Source organism: Drosophila willistoni, assembly GCF_018902025.1.
Source record: "Drosophila willistoni isolate 14030-0811.24 chromosome 2L unlocalized genomic scaffold, UCI_dwil_1.1 Seg72.1, whole genome shotgun sequence".
Lineage (NCBI taxonomy): Eukaryota > Metazoa > Arthropoda > Insecta > Diptera > Drosophilidae > Drosophila > Drosophila willistoni.
The window spans coordinates 2,221,105-2,235,355 of NW_025814049.1; the positions used below are offsets into that span (position 1 = coordinate 2,221,105).

Sequence of the window (14,251 nt, forward strand, 5' to 3'; positions counted from 1 at the left end):
CCTTAGAATAATTTTTGTGTACAATAGCCAAGCCTAGACCTATTATTTTGACCAGCAGTGTATAGAAATGGCTTATTTACTGGCTCATTTGACTAATAAGCCTCGCTTAATCAATACCTTTTTGATTTCAGGATATGCCCACAAGGAGTGCGATCAACATGGTGAATGGTTTAAACATCCTTTGACCAACAAAACCTGGTCGAACTATACAACCTGCGTTAATCTCGACGATTTAGAGGTAAGTATGAATGGATACAAATTAATTTCAATAGTTAATTAATCCTCTTTTGCCAGTTTAAGCACAGTGTGAATCTGATCTATGAGATTGGCTATGGCATTTCATTGTTGGCCATTCTCCTGTCATTGGCCATATTGGGTTATTTCAAGTAAGTTGAGCATGAAAAACCACTCAAAGCGATTATTACCGACCACCAATAACCAGCATCCATGCTGCTGATGCTGCAGCTGTGAGAGTGGCGCCAAAAAAGTGACTTTTATTTGTTAAACAAATGCGCTTAATCAAGCAAAATACACACACAAAGACTCGCACTTACCCCTGAAAGGGGGTAGGTAGCTAGGTAGGAAATGAGGAAAATACAGTTTTCTTTTTAGCTCACATCTCTGGCATTTAGACGGCTCTGGCAGGATATCGATTAATTTCCCCGAGTATCTGCACTGCAATTAGTTTGTACAGTTTGTTTGTATAAAGAGCAAGAGAGAAGATACAAACATCTCTATATACATATATATATCTAGGAAAAGTGTTTTGTAAAAGGCAAATAAAATATTTGCCAGAGGGTCGGAGACGTGTGAGAATTTCATGATAATTAAAACTTTAATCACAATGCAATGTGACCAAATGTAGAGGAATTTTAATTAAATGTATATAAGAGAAGGGGGATAAAAAGGTTGCAGAACGACGAGAAAAGTTTCGAACTGTAAATTAAATTTAAAATAAATTCAATTTTCCTTATATTCAATCGATATGGAAATCAGCAAGAAGATTCTGGTAAAAACAATTTCCTGGGACATGAAATGAACTTTAACATCTCTATGTCTCTCGCTCTGTCTATCTGTATCTCGCTGTCTCTTTCACTGATTGTCATCGTGCAAGAATGCAAAATTAATGTCAATATTTGTAGAAACCCCAAAGAACCAAACTAACTTTCGATATGCTGATAGTTGTATACCCTTGCAAATGGTTTTGGTCTATGGAAAATTTCTAAAATTTTATATTTAAACAAATTCATTGCCAACAACTTGTCAAATCGATTTTGTAAAATTACGTAAAATGCATTCCATTTAATGTCTACTCATTCTTGGGACCGTTTGAGGAGGCCCATAGTACCTTTTGCAAGTGTATAAAAAGCAAATAAAAAGACAGACAATAAACAAATGCTCTAGAAATTGCAAATATTCGAAACTTTATTGCTCAATACGAGAAGCGTTCAGTCTATTAAACGTTTATAGTCAAATTACTCGCATTTCAATGGTCTTAGATCTCGTAATCAATTTCTTAAACGAAATTAAAATTGCCGATAACTCAAATTTAAAGTTAACACAGAATTATATTTTTAAGCTCAAAGAAAATATAATTACTTATGAGACATTGCTCTATTTTAGTTTTATTTTTAAATTTAAAAAAAATATACATTCAAATTTATTTTTAAACAATTATAGTGAATTATTTTTGAGAGCTTAAACAAATATTTAAAAAATATTCACGATTTCAATGAAATTTTTATGCCCTTGCAGAGTGTTTTAAAAAATTCGTCAAATGTTTGTTGAGAAAAAGACGTTTATGACCTCTGAAAGTTTATATATAAATTTTTGATCAATCTAATCAATCTCAATCAATTTAAGTGAAATGAAACTTGGTGTTTATTACAAATCATGGCTAAAGTATCAAGGTTTGCTAGAAAAAGGAAAAGATTGTTTAGTTTTAATATCCAAACTAACATCTAGGACTGTGATATCGGTTAACTTTGCCCCTAAAAGTATGAAATAGGCATGATGAGTATTCATTATTTCCAAAAAATTTATAAGTTTTATAAGCAATGATTGCTATGATGAATTTTGGTTTGAACACAATCTATTTCAAAACTTCTATCACTAACCATAGAACACATAGATGGGACAAACTCATGATTTTTTGATTGCAAACGCTAGCCTGGTCATGGAACCCCAGAGAACTTCGGGAAAACCCTATGGTTAGTGCTTCTATGTTTAAATAGTAAACTTTTTGAACTGTTTGTTGCATACTTTTGAGAGCAAATTTGCCTCAATTCTCGTACTTAACTCAACTGATGTTTGGTTGTGTCTTGTAGCGTATCATCAAGTTTTGTTGAGATATAATATATGTACGTAGCCACAGTTCTTAAAAAAACTCACATGGAAATACAGACAAACAGATAAAAACATATAAGCTAAAGCTATCTATGAGATAATTTATTATTATTAAAGTATAGGATATAGTTGTAAACTATCAACCTAACTATATTTTACAAGCACTGGCAACTAAGGCCTTCGGCTTAGACGAAAACTACATCCATACACTAGCCTGGGATTCGAACCCGGATCCTCGTAGTTCAGTTACTAAATGACTGTGCCACTTAGACAACTCATCTACCGAGGACTGCCTATGAGATAAATAGGAAAGGATATATGTTTTAAGTAGAGGGTAAGAAAATTGAGCAGATTATCAGCAAAGGACACAAAAAGGTGCATGGAAGGCACAGTTAGTAGAACTTCGACTTACAATTAGAGTTAAAAGAATGTTTAGATGTTATGAGAAAACCTTTTTGTTTGCTTGATTCTCTCTACTAAATTTGACATGGAAGTGGTTTCTATCAAATTTTAATCAGTTGGACATATAAACCTCCAAAATGATGTAATTTTTAATTTCTTTATTACAACTGTTTTAATTAAGTCATTACTTTGGGTATATATTTTTCTAATTGCAGATCATTGAAATGTGCCCGCATCACGTTGCATATGAATTTATTTGCCTCATTTGCGGCAAACAATTCGCTTTGGCTAATTTGGTATTCGTTGGTCATGCCCAATTCAGAGCTATTGCACCATAGTCCGGTAGGCAAACACAAACACAATTTCAGTTAGTTAGTTGACAGATAAACCTAATCGATTCCCCTCCCCACACTCTCCCACTTTCTCTCTTTCGCATTTTAGATGCGATGTGTGGCGTTGCATATTACGTTGCACTATTTTCTGCTCTCAAACTATTCGTGGATGTTGTGCGAGGGTTTCTATCTGCATACGGTGTTGGTGGCTGCATTCATATCGGAGAAGAAACTGGTCAAATGGCTAATAGCTTTTGGTTGGGGCTCACCGGCCATTGTCATATCGGTGTATAGTCTGGCCCGTGGCTTGGGTGGCACCATCGAACAGAATATGCAGTAAGTGAATTGAGACGACAAGCTTATTTGCAATTCATATTCATTCAACGATGTCCACGTTCTACCATCCGTTAGTTGTTGGATGAATCCCACCGATTATGACAACATTCTGGTCGTTCCTGTCTGCATTTCGATGTTCCTCAATCTGTTGTTCCTTTGCAATATTGTACGTGTGGTACTGTTAAAGTTGAATGCTCCGGCCAGTATACAAGGCAGCTGTGGACCATCACGGACAATCCTGCAGGCATTTCGGTGAGTTTTATTTGGTTTTTTTTTCTTCTTTTAGGTTTTGTTTTTTTGTCCACTCTCTTCAAAGCAAATTCAATATAACAATAAACTGAAACTGAAAGTGAAACTGAAAGGAAGAAAAACCAGACCCTCGGGGGCGTATGCGTAATTATATTTTATGCCTTTGCCTTTTGTTTATTCGTTTGCCACTTGAAAGTTTTAGCCTTAATTTTACATTTTAAATTACGCATACGCCGCGTTGACTTGCATTTTAAGTATGATTACAATCCCATCTAACTCCCCCATTATCCCTCCCCTCGCTGTCTCTCTCACTCTCTCTCTCTCTCTCTCTCTCTCTGTTTCTCTTTATCTTAGTGCCACATTGCTGTTGGTGCCGCTGCTTGGCCTTCAGTATATTGTTACACCATTTCGTCCTGCGCCCGGACATCCCTGGGAGAATACATACGAAATCATTTCAGCTTTTACGGCCTCGTTTCAAGTAAGTAAAATGTTTTGTAAACCCAAAAACACAAAAAAAAAACAGAAAAAGAAACAAAAATAAAATAAAGTTATGTTTTTAGTTTATGCTTCGTGCTTGCTCGTTTTTGTGGCAAATATATTTTTTGTTGTGTTTAAAGCGATTTAAAACTCCCTCGTTGGAGCTTTTCTGCTTTGGTTTATTAGCCAGCAAAATAGCATATTAAAATTTCTGACATTTTTCCATTTCATTTTTTTTTTTTCGCCTCATATTTATTTTGCTCCCACTGGCTGCATAGCTCATTAAAATCAATAAGCCATTGCGGCATGCAGCATATATGTATGAATGTAGACACGCGGCATGTGGCATCGGTATTTTTGTTGCCGGGCAAACATATTAAATTGCTCAATCCTACACACATCCCCGCACACCCCACTCCCACACACACACACACACACACACACAACAAAACACACTAACTGTTTTGGATAAATCAGCGTTTGGTGTATTAAACTTTAAATCAAAATCAAGAGCCAGATAAACGAATTCCATATAAATCATATATAAAAACAATTCAAGCTTAACCCCTCAATGGTGCTTAAAATACACTTAGAGAAATTGAGTTTCGTGATGGTGTGTCGAAGGTCATAAAAACGATATGCATAATTCAAAGTGAACAGAATAATAAAAATAAACATTCCAAACACAAAAATTACATGATTTCCAAATAATAATGGAAGATTTTTATTAGAATTTGCGAAAAGGATGTCAAGTTAAGCACCGTGATAAGTTAAAAAACAGTAAACAAAATGAATTAAACTTTTATTTATAGGAGAAAAAACACGATTTAAAAATGATTCGAAAATAAGTGAGAAGTGAGCGGAAAGATTTTACCATGTATGGGTAGTGATTTTACCTTGTCCCAATGTACTTAATCAGGACAAATGCTTGTTAGTCAATAATGATAATGATACAATAATCATCAGTTGAATAAGACTTTGAATAAGATTCTTATTCAAGTATTCAATTCAATGCTGCAATTTCTATACAAAAGGTCTTTTTTTTAGATTCTATTTAATAAAATGTATAGATTCGACCTTATATTCGACCTCTTATGTATAAAATTGATGAAGTTTTTATTTATAAATAACATTATTAAGCAAAACTAAATCAAATTGTTTTTACGAGGATCAGGGTTCGAATCCCAGACTAGTGTATGGATGTAGTTTTCGTCTAAGCCGATGCTTGTAAAATATAGTTAGGTTGATAGTTTACAAACAACTTTATCCTACACTTTAATGATAATAATAATAATAAATCCTTTTTAATTCAAATAACTATCCAAAATAACTAATTCGAGTCTTGATGTAAACTGTTGTAGTATAGGGATTACAGAAAAGTGTTGGTTAACGCCATCTCTGTCATCTTGAAACGAACAGTATTGAAAAATGTTATTTGAATTGAAGCTTTGGAATAAACACAAAAATAAAATTTAAAAAACTAATAGAACAAGTAAATTATATTCAAGTCAAAGTTCACAAAAAATAGAATAAATTATTGAAATACATATTTTACCTTTTCATTCAATAATTAATATTTCAACTGATTTACCTGGATAAATTTTTTTGTTAAACTGAAAGTTTCAACCGATTAGGTTGAAGGTTAGACAACAAATTCCTATATGACTTAGCTCATCAAATTTATATTATTGTGATTTATAATATTTATTTATGATTTATAATTCATAATATAATTCTATTTATTTCCAAAATTGTTGAGACATTTAGTTAAAATTGTAGAATAATTTTATTAATTTAGAAAATATTTCGTGTTCCCTAAAGAATGTTTTAATTTTTGAGAGATGTATAAACAATTTGTGATAAACACATAGTCTAATTTGCATTAAAAGATAAACGTTATGTTAGTTAGGGCTAAATTAGTCATAATTTAAAGTTAATGAATTAATTTGTTCTGTTATAGGCTATTGGGAAAGAGTTGCTTGCCATTTACAAGACAAGTTACAGATTTTGTAATCAAAATTGAAATTCGTTTGTTAGCCACAATTATTCCTTTTGCCATATCTGACTTCATCTGATGCCCGGGGTTAACCTCGTTTCATGGGGAATTTCATATTGTAAATGCAAAGCTCATCAGCCATCATCATATGCGATTGACTGTCTGCTTAACATGAAAGGGCCTTGGGAGGCCAGTGGGTGTGGTGGCTAAGCTGCAGTTGACAAGCGTATATAGAAATATTGTTACCGTTACATTTGCCTCTGCTACCATGGCTCTGACAAAAGCAGAAAACCGTAAAATCCTTTTTCCTTTCATTCTTCTGTTTGGAAGATTTGTTTTCTTAAAGCCAGTTGACAGTCAAAAAGAAAAACTTTTTCCGGTTGGCGTTGTTATTGTTCTTGTGCCGTTGTTGATGTTTTTGTTTTGTTTTGTTTTTTTACAAATTGCAAAGTTTACTGCATATAATTTAGGATTTTCCTGAAGATTTTTGGCGCTCAACTTTGCCAAGTGCCATAAAAGTATATAAAATTGCATTAAGCTTGGCTTCTTCTCACACACACACAAAGAAAGAGAGAGAAAGAGAGAGAGAGAGAGAGAGAGAGAGAACAAAAGCTGCTTAGTATTATACGGCAAGCAGGAGCGGAACTAGTCAATTGAGGGTTTATCTAATATTTAGCTTTTGAACAGGAATTTTTAGAATTGAAATGTGAAATCAAGTTTAATGTAAATTAGGTCAAATGATTTCGATGAGAGTTTTGCTAAGATAAAGGTCCTTCTTTTTTATATCCTACTTATAAGTACACAAGGTAAATTACTTAAGGATTTTGTCATGGGCCCTCATCATAAATCATCATTAAGAAATAGTTGCATATTTACTAGATATGAAAATAAGAAAGCGAAAAAAGAAGACTATATAAGACTTCATCGAGTATTCTAAATAGTTTAAAACAAATTACGTATTAAGATAAAAAAGAAACAAATCGAATTTATTTATAATATAAAGCCGAAACAATTCATTATAATAGCAGGAAACATCTTATAAAATTCTATAAAATTCATTTCAATGCAAACATATAAAAGATCTTAACTTAAAAAACTGCATATTTCACAATAATTAAAAACAGATTAAAATTTACTAAGCAATTCCTATGATAATGTAATTAGTTCTTAAATTTCCACTAACACGATAAGTTTTTTTAGTTGGCAAAACTATTTCGTCCCACTCAATCCATCCCTGCATTAAAAAGTTTGTGTATAAGAATTTGTTGTATTATGGTGCCAAGAACAATCACAACAAAAACAATTAAATCGAGACCCAAAACAATTTTCGTAGCAACATTTAAATAAAATTAAACTCTGAAACTTGTCTATAGACAGCTGTCATTCATAATATATGTACATAGAAGAAATAAGGGTGAACTTGATTTTATTTTACAGTTTTGTCATTTACTTTGCTAATTGGTTTTACCAACAGTTTCACTTTTCTGGCCATTCTATAGTTTTTTTTTTTTGGGCTTTGTTTTGTTTTATGATTTATTTGAGTTGGCTTTTAATTCTAGTAAAATAATTAGCATGTCGTTTTTGACAAGCTTCGGAATTATGGCAATTATAAAAGATGCCCAGAGATAAAACAGAGAATGGATGAAAGAGAGCAACACTAACAACAACTAGCAACGGCAGCAACTCTTCTCTAATGCTCTTAGCAGCTAAAGATATGTACGCCCATTCCGCCCTCCCCCTGTTTGGCCCAACACCCGCTGACTAATAACTGTTGCCAGTAAAATGCGGAGAAAATAAGCTCACAGCGGTTGCTCACAGCAGCATCCGTACGGGATTAAACTAGGGCCCAAAATGGAATAGCACTTTACTTCGGACATGACGAATAGCTTATGCACTAGCTTAAGCATGCCACATAATGACAGGGAATCCAAAATTAGTTATTAAGTTGTGGCCTTAGGACTTATAATCACCATAAATTTGGCAGATGTTAAGCTAGTTAAAGAACCTACCAGGACTTTCAAGCAGTTGAGAACTACAAGAACTACTTTGCGTAGTCGTATCTCATTTTGGCTATATAATGAGACTTTGTGTTACTATTGTTTGTTTGATTCCTCGTCAAGTAACTAAGAAACTTTTCTACAACTTTAAAGAATTTTCCTAGATAATGACCTACTTTTTTTTGTATAGAGTGTCTTTTTTACTTAATTCCTTCTCGAAATTCGAATTCTAAGCGCAATTGACTACACGGGAAACTCATTTTTCCCTACGCATGTAGAGTTCAAATGTATTCTGAAATAACTGAGTTTTCCTTATCCATACCTCGGATTTCCATTTTCCCTATTAGAGATTCTATTGCACTTCATTAAATTCCATAATTGCACTTAAAAATTCCAGAAAATAATCAAATCAATACACTCAAAGCCTATTTCGCAATTTTAAAAGAGCTCTAACTGTTTGTGTTCTTTTTTAAAGACTTATTTATTGTTCACTTATCACGTCTGCGTCAACTAAAGTCATATATTAGAGCCATTCAAGTCATAGTCATTTATCAGATAACAGCAGCTCGATAACAGCAGGAATATGCCCGTTTCATGGGCAAGGGTATTAAAGAGAATATATTATAACAAAAGCCACACAAAACGGAATGAATGCAAGCGAGTGGGAATGAGAAATGAGGAGAAAGAAAAAAGCTTGATAAATTCTAACCGTAAAAAGGGCAACAATGTAAATCCAATGTAAAGGCAAAACTTGCATACACACCCACACAAACACAACACACAACAAAATAACATGAATATGAAACAAGTTTCTTATCTAAGATAGCGCCTAGCAAAATACCACAGAAACCATCAACAGCTCAGCACTACCTCAAGCAAGAGAAAAAATAGAAATACCAAAACCATCAATCCAACTGAAGTTTTGTGAATGAACTGCGACAGCAGCTGATTGCCAATCAAATGAAGCCCTTTCCTTTACAATACGACACGAAGAAAATCCTGTCACGTACACTGAAGAACTATATACATTAAATATTTACATATATATAAATGGGAAGTAGAAATCGGTCTTCAGCCAGTTGGTAGCCAGAAACGAAAAAGGAACAAAATGAAGAAAAAAAGATGGTAAAGACAAATGGGCAAAAGCCTGTGTTGGTTGTTATTACAATTGACTATGCTTGAAGTGGCCAGTTGGCAAAAGGAAATTATAGAAATTTTCCACAAGAAAATATGCAGTAGACTACAAACATACCCAGCAAACTAGAACCTGTGTGATGTTGAAACAACTTCTAGTTAAACTTTTTGAAATTCTGAAGTCGGATGAATCCACTATAGTATATACTATATAGCTTTCATTGGAGTCATTCGACAACAATAGAGTTTTAGTTTGACAACTTTATGCTTTCAAATTGTGGCAAATACTATCAAGATCGAATCCCTATATGAAATAACTCGCGCAGAAATAATAGACTACAAATATAATTTAGACGGCTATCTATAATTTTTGTCTATATCTGTTATTTTCACAGCAATTTGCGTAAAATTTAAACTCTTTGATTAATTTACTCATCAAAATTTGTAACAAGTTTCATCTAAGTCGGGCGACTTTATCAATTGGTCTCAATAGTCGGTCCAAATAATTCTCATATCCAAACTTGCCAATATGAAGAAAAGCTTAGGAATACAACAAAAATCTAAATCAAACTTTATTTTTTTTACAAATGTAATTTCAAACTTATTAGGTAACTATTCAACACTTTGTAAAAAATATAAAAAAGAAAGGAAATTGAAGTTTGCTTTTAGAAACATTTTTAAACTGATCCCCTGCAAGATGTTTCTAAGGTTTCATTTTGTCTATTATACCCTTTGTAATGTCTTTACAGGTTATGAAATAAGCAACAAAAAATACAGAAATACAGAAATATCATAACGAAATTGTATTACAAGTTTTGCTCCTTCTGTTTATGCTGTATTTATTATTTTTTTTTTTTCCTTTTTTCGTTACAGGGTCTGTGTGTGGCCACGTTGTTCTGTTTCTTCAATGGTGAGGTTATTGCCCAAGTGAAACGCAAATGGCGTATGCTCTGCTTCAGCAATAGGCCAAGGACAAACTCCTATACAGCCACTCAGGTCTCGGTAAGATTTATTGTATATTGTGTGAGCTGCACTAGCTTCCTTTTTGCTTGCTTGCTAATTTTATTTATTATAATATTTTTTTGTTTTGGGTTACGGCGCGTATGAGTAACATAACACTCTCTCCAATTGCTCCACTCACTTTCACTCACACTCACACTCAATCACTGACTCACTCACGCACTTACTCACCCATGAATTGGTCGAAAAAGAAATAAAAATTAATGAAACAAAATTATAACACAGCCAGCGCACCGTTTGCCAAAAACCTGCCAACCACCATGATAGCAAATTCTCAGTTCTTTTGATTGTAGTTTGTACGCTGCGGACCACCAATGCCGGGTGAGGAGAAAGTATGACTAAAGGATATGGGCAAGGGCAAGGGCAAAGGCAAAAGACGTGCATCCTCAGGACCACAGCAGCAGCAGCAACATTACCAACAACAACAACAACAGCAGCAGCAACAGGCCATTACACAGCAAAGAGGACGCAGTCAAAGTTTGTCGACATCGGCAACATCCCGTTCCTTGAGTCTTATCGATGGTTGGCGCAACAAAATGCATTTCCTGCCCACTCGACGACAAACCATTGACCATTCACGCCAACGGCAACCTCTTATGGAGGATAGGCAACAGGGTCCACAGGGCCAGCAATTGCCAAGTGTTGGTGGCGCTGCTGCTGCTGCTGTTGCTCTTACTGCTACTGCTGATGACGACGACAACAACAGCAACAACAGCAACAACAGTAACAGCAGCAACATTAAGCCAACGACTTTAATGACCACCATAAAAGAGGATTTTACAGAAATCACCACAACCAGCAGCAGCACTCGAGCTGAAATATCTGAAAGTCAGTGTGGCCTGGGCAATGTCATTGTTAGCTTGGATAATTCCAACTCATCCGATCAGCAACATATTGCCGATGAGGCTTTATAAATCTCAATAGCCAATAAGTGAAGTGAAAGTAAAACCAAAACTAAAGTCAAAATCAAAGCACCCGCCCCACCAGCATTAACAACAACAACAAAAATAAATAAGAAAAAATCAATTTCCTCTACCCTTGCAGTCGTTTCTTAAGCTTAATATACTCGACATATTTTTATACCCTTTAATGACACATTCAAAAAATAAAATAAAACTAACTAATTGTTTTTTTTTTTTTGCCATGTGATAAGTTTGATCTATAAACTATATACAGGAAAAATAAATAAGAGTTTATCTTTCTTTTTTCTCTAAGATAAAGTGGTTTATTATGGATAATCATACTTACTATAACTATATATATATAATGTTTTTCTTTAAGAAACTTGTAAAATTCACTGGACCACAGACTATATCTAATTAATTTTTTCCTAAATAGTTTTCCTCTGCAAGGGTTAAAGAGAGAAATATTAGATGTTATAAGTAGAGCTAACTTTTCTTTCATATATATTTATATTTATGTATATGTACCTCAACAACATGTGTTAAGTTTTCTATTTAAATTTTAGTTTTTAAAAATGTTTTTCATCACTAGAATTTATGTGGATATCAAATATCATTCTTATCATTGTTGTTTGTCGTTAAGTGTCTATAAGAAGAGATCAAATGCAAGCTGAGCTTTCCCCCCAAAACAATTTATACATATACAAAAAAAAATGCTTTTTCTAGATCAATGTGAAAAACAAAAAAAACAAATGAAAATTGAACTTGTGTGTGAAAAATAAATCTATATACCTACCATTCTATATACATACATGCACATGTATGTATGTATATATATCTATGTATATGTAACATTTTACTGTGTTGTTAATTAGTCAACTTTTCTTTTTTGTTTTCTTTTTGTGGAGCGTTTATTTAATGATTTTGTTTTTTTGACTGAACAAAGCGCTTCGCGTGCCTCGTGCCTCACATTTTTCTACATAATGAATGCCATTTTTGAAGTGAGCCAGAGAAGTGACACTTCAGAGTGTGTGTATGTACATGTACGCGTTTTTTTTTCAGCTAAGTGTTGAAAGGCAACCAACACAAACACCCACAGTCCCAATGGTAAGTGGCAATTTATTACATGAAAATTAGCTAAGCAAACTATTTGGGTTAGTTTAAAAATCTCGGTTAAGTTTATTTATAAAACGTATTATATCATTTACAACCGAATTCTAAAAAAGAAACTTGGCGCCATGAAGAACCAGCTTGATCTTTTTTGCAGTGAAAAGAGAATATCAAAATATTTGAGCACTTTTCTTGACTTTATCATTTACAACGAAAATCTTTAGAGGAGTTCGGAGAAATCATATAGTGAAAAAAATACAACTTTAAGTTGTTTATAGGTAAAACACATTTGCGAAAAATTGGAAACCTTTTCGTAAACATTAAAATCATTAAGAATAATGAATAGTCATGTTTCGTGAATTTAATTTAGTCATTATTCTGAAGAAGGAAATATTTATAATGTAAATCCATAGAACAGAATGTTAAAAAATTCTCAGAAATATTCGTCAATTCGTCCTTTAACGACAAAATATATATAAAATACAAAATTTTCTCGATTTAAGAGTTGTTCATTTTTCTCCAGCAATTTTAAATCTTAAAATTTAACCAACGATTTCATAATGTTGAAAAATAATATAAAAAGCAACTTAATGACCATTTGTATATTTTTGCAAAATCTTAACCTTTAAGATACGTCATATCCATTCATCATGTGAGCGAGCTATTATAAATATGTAGTTCCATAAAGCGAATGTGTCCTATATTTGACTTATAGACCAAATTTTACACTCGTTTATTTTTGGCAATTTTATTTTTATGTTTTCCTTATGGAACTTTTAGTGCAATGGCAAAGATTCTTTCTGAAACAAAACTCGTTTTTGAAAAGAAAATTTATTTAGACATTCATTTGGAGATGAGTACTTTAAAAAACGAGTTCATTTAACAATTTTTTTATTAGTCCCGATTTCAAATTCTTTGTTCTGGAGAAGTTATTGATGAAATTGAAAACAAATCTTCAAGAAAATAACCTTATGTTTTGTTAGGAGAATAATATTTCAAAGCAAATAATTCATTTCCTTTCATTTTTAGGAATTGGCTTTTATCACTATGTATGTGCTGCAGGTTGTAAAACAAAATGGTTGAACCCACTTGTGGCAGGCACTTGGCTAATTTTGTTACAGAACAAGAGTAACCACAACAACGACAAAAACCGCCAACGGACAACAAATGGAGACCAATAAATGGCAAAATGTTGTCAACATTCTGTTGACATTTACTATATACAATATGTATGGTGGAATTGTCCATGCCACACTTCCCACAGTCTCTCTCTCTGCCCCTTTTTGATGTGGCTTTAATGGCATTTATATCGCAGTTCAGTGTGAGTGAGTACGAGTGTAGAGCAAAAGTAGTGCAAATAGATACTTCCTCCTAGGATGTTACTCTCAAAAACTTTGTTCATCAAACCAGTCTGATGAGTTGCTTAATTAAGTGTGGCTGAGAGTGGAGAAGCAATTTACGTGTACTACCCAAGTCCTGACGCCATCCTCTATGCTCCTACACATCCTCTCTGTCTCTTTACCTACCCGCCCATTAAATGGAGAATGCATTTTGCAGCAAAAACAGAAGATGAAAAAGCAGCCAGCATTCATTCATATGAGTTTGAAAAGATGTAAGCTCTTAACTACCTACAAAAGAACTCTATACTTAGAACTTCAGTATGGAAGCACAGGAATTCTTTGCTGTTTATAGCACACATCATGGGCGTAGTCAAAATTATATAGTAGAAATATTTTTAAAGATAAACTAATGAGATATATGTAACTTAAAAATGATTTAGAGGACTTTGGTCCCGGATTAGATATTTCCATATTACAATGCGTTTAAACAAATTTTAAATTTGATTTCCACCAAGCAAATATGTTCTATATAGCGCTTGATATATTTGCCAAAAATTTTTATAACATATATAGAGTATATCTTAGAAGCTAATTTAGGGTATAAAAGGTA

General features: G+C 33.3%; 1 protein-coding gene across 1 annotated transcript in view; it reads left to right on the forward strand.

Annotated features, from left to right (window-relative positions):
* LOC6646221 (calcitonin gene-related peptide type 1 receptor) overlaps positions 1-11,485 on the forward strand; it is a 44,401-nt gene extending 32,916 nt beyond the window's left edge. Inside the window, 8 exon segments of the mRNA XM_023177829.2 lie at positions 132-238; positions 295-386; positions 2,964-3,090; positions 3,190-3,416; positions 3,492-3,668; positions 4,020-4,143; positions 10,143-10,271; positions 10,583-11,485. Of these exon segments, the coding sequence (XP_023033597.1) occupies positions 132-238; positions 295-386; positions 2,964-3,090; positions 3,190-3,416; positions 3,492-3,668; positions 4,020-4,143; positions 10,143-10,271; positions 10,583-11,203 (1,604 nt within the window). The 3' untranslated portion in view covers positions 11,204-11,485.
* Positions 11,486-14,251: the final 2,766 nt, after the last annotated feature.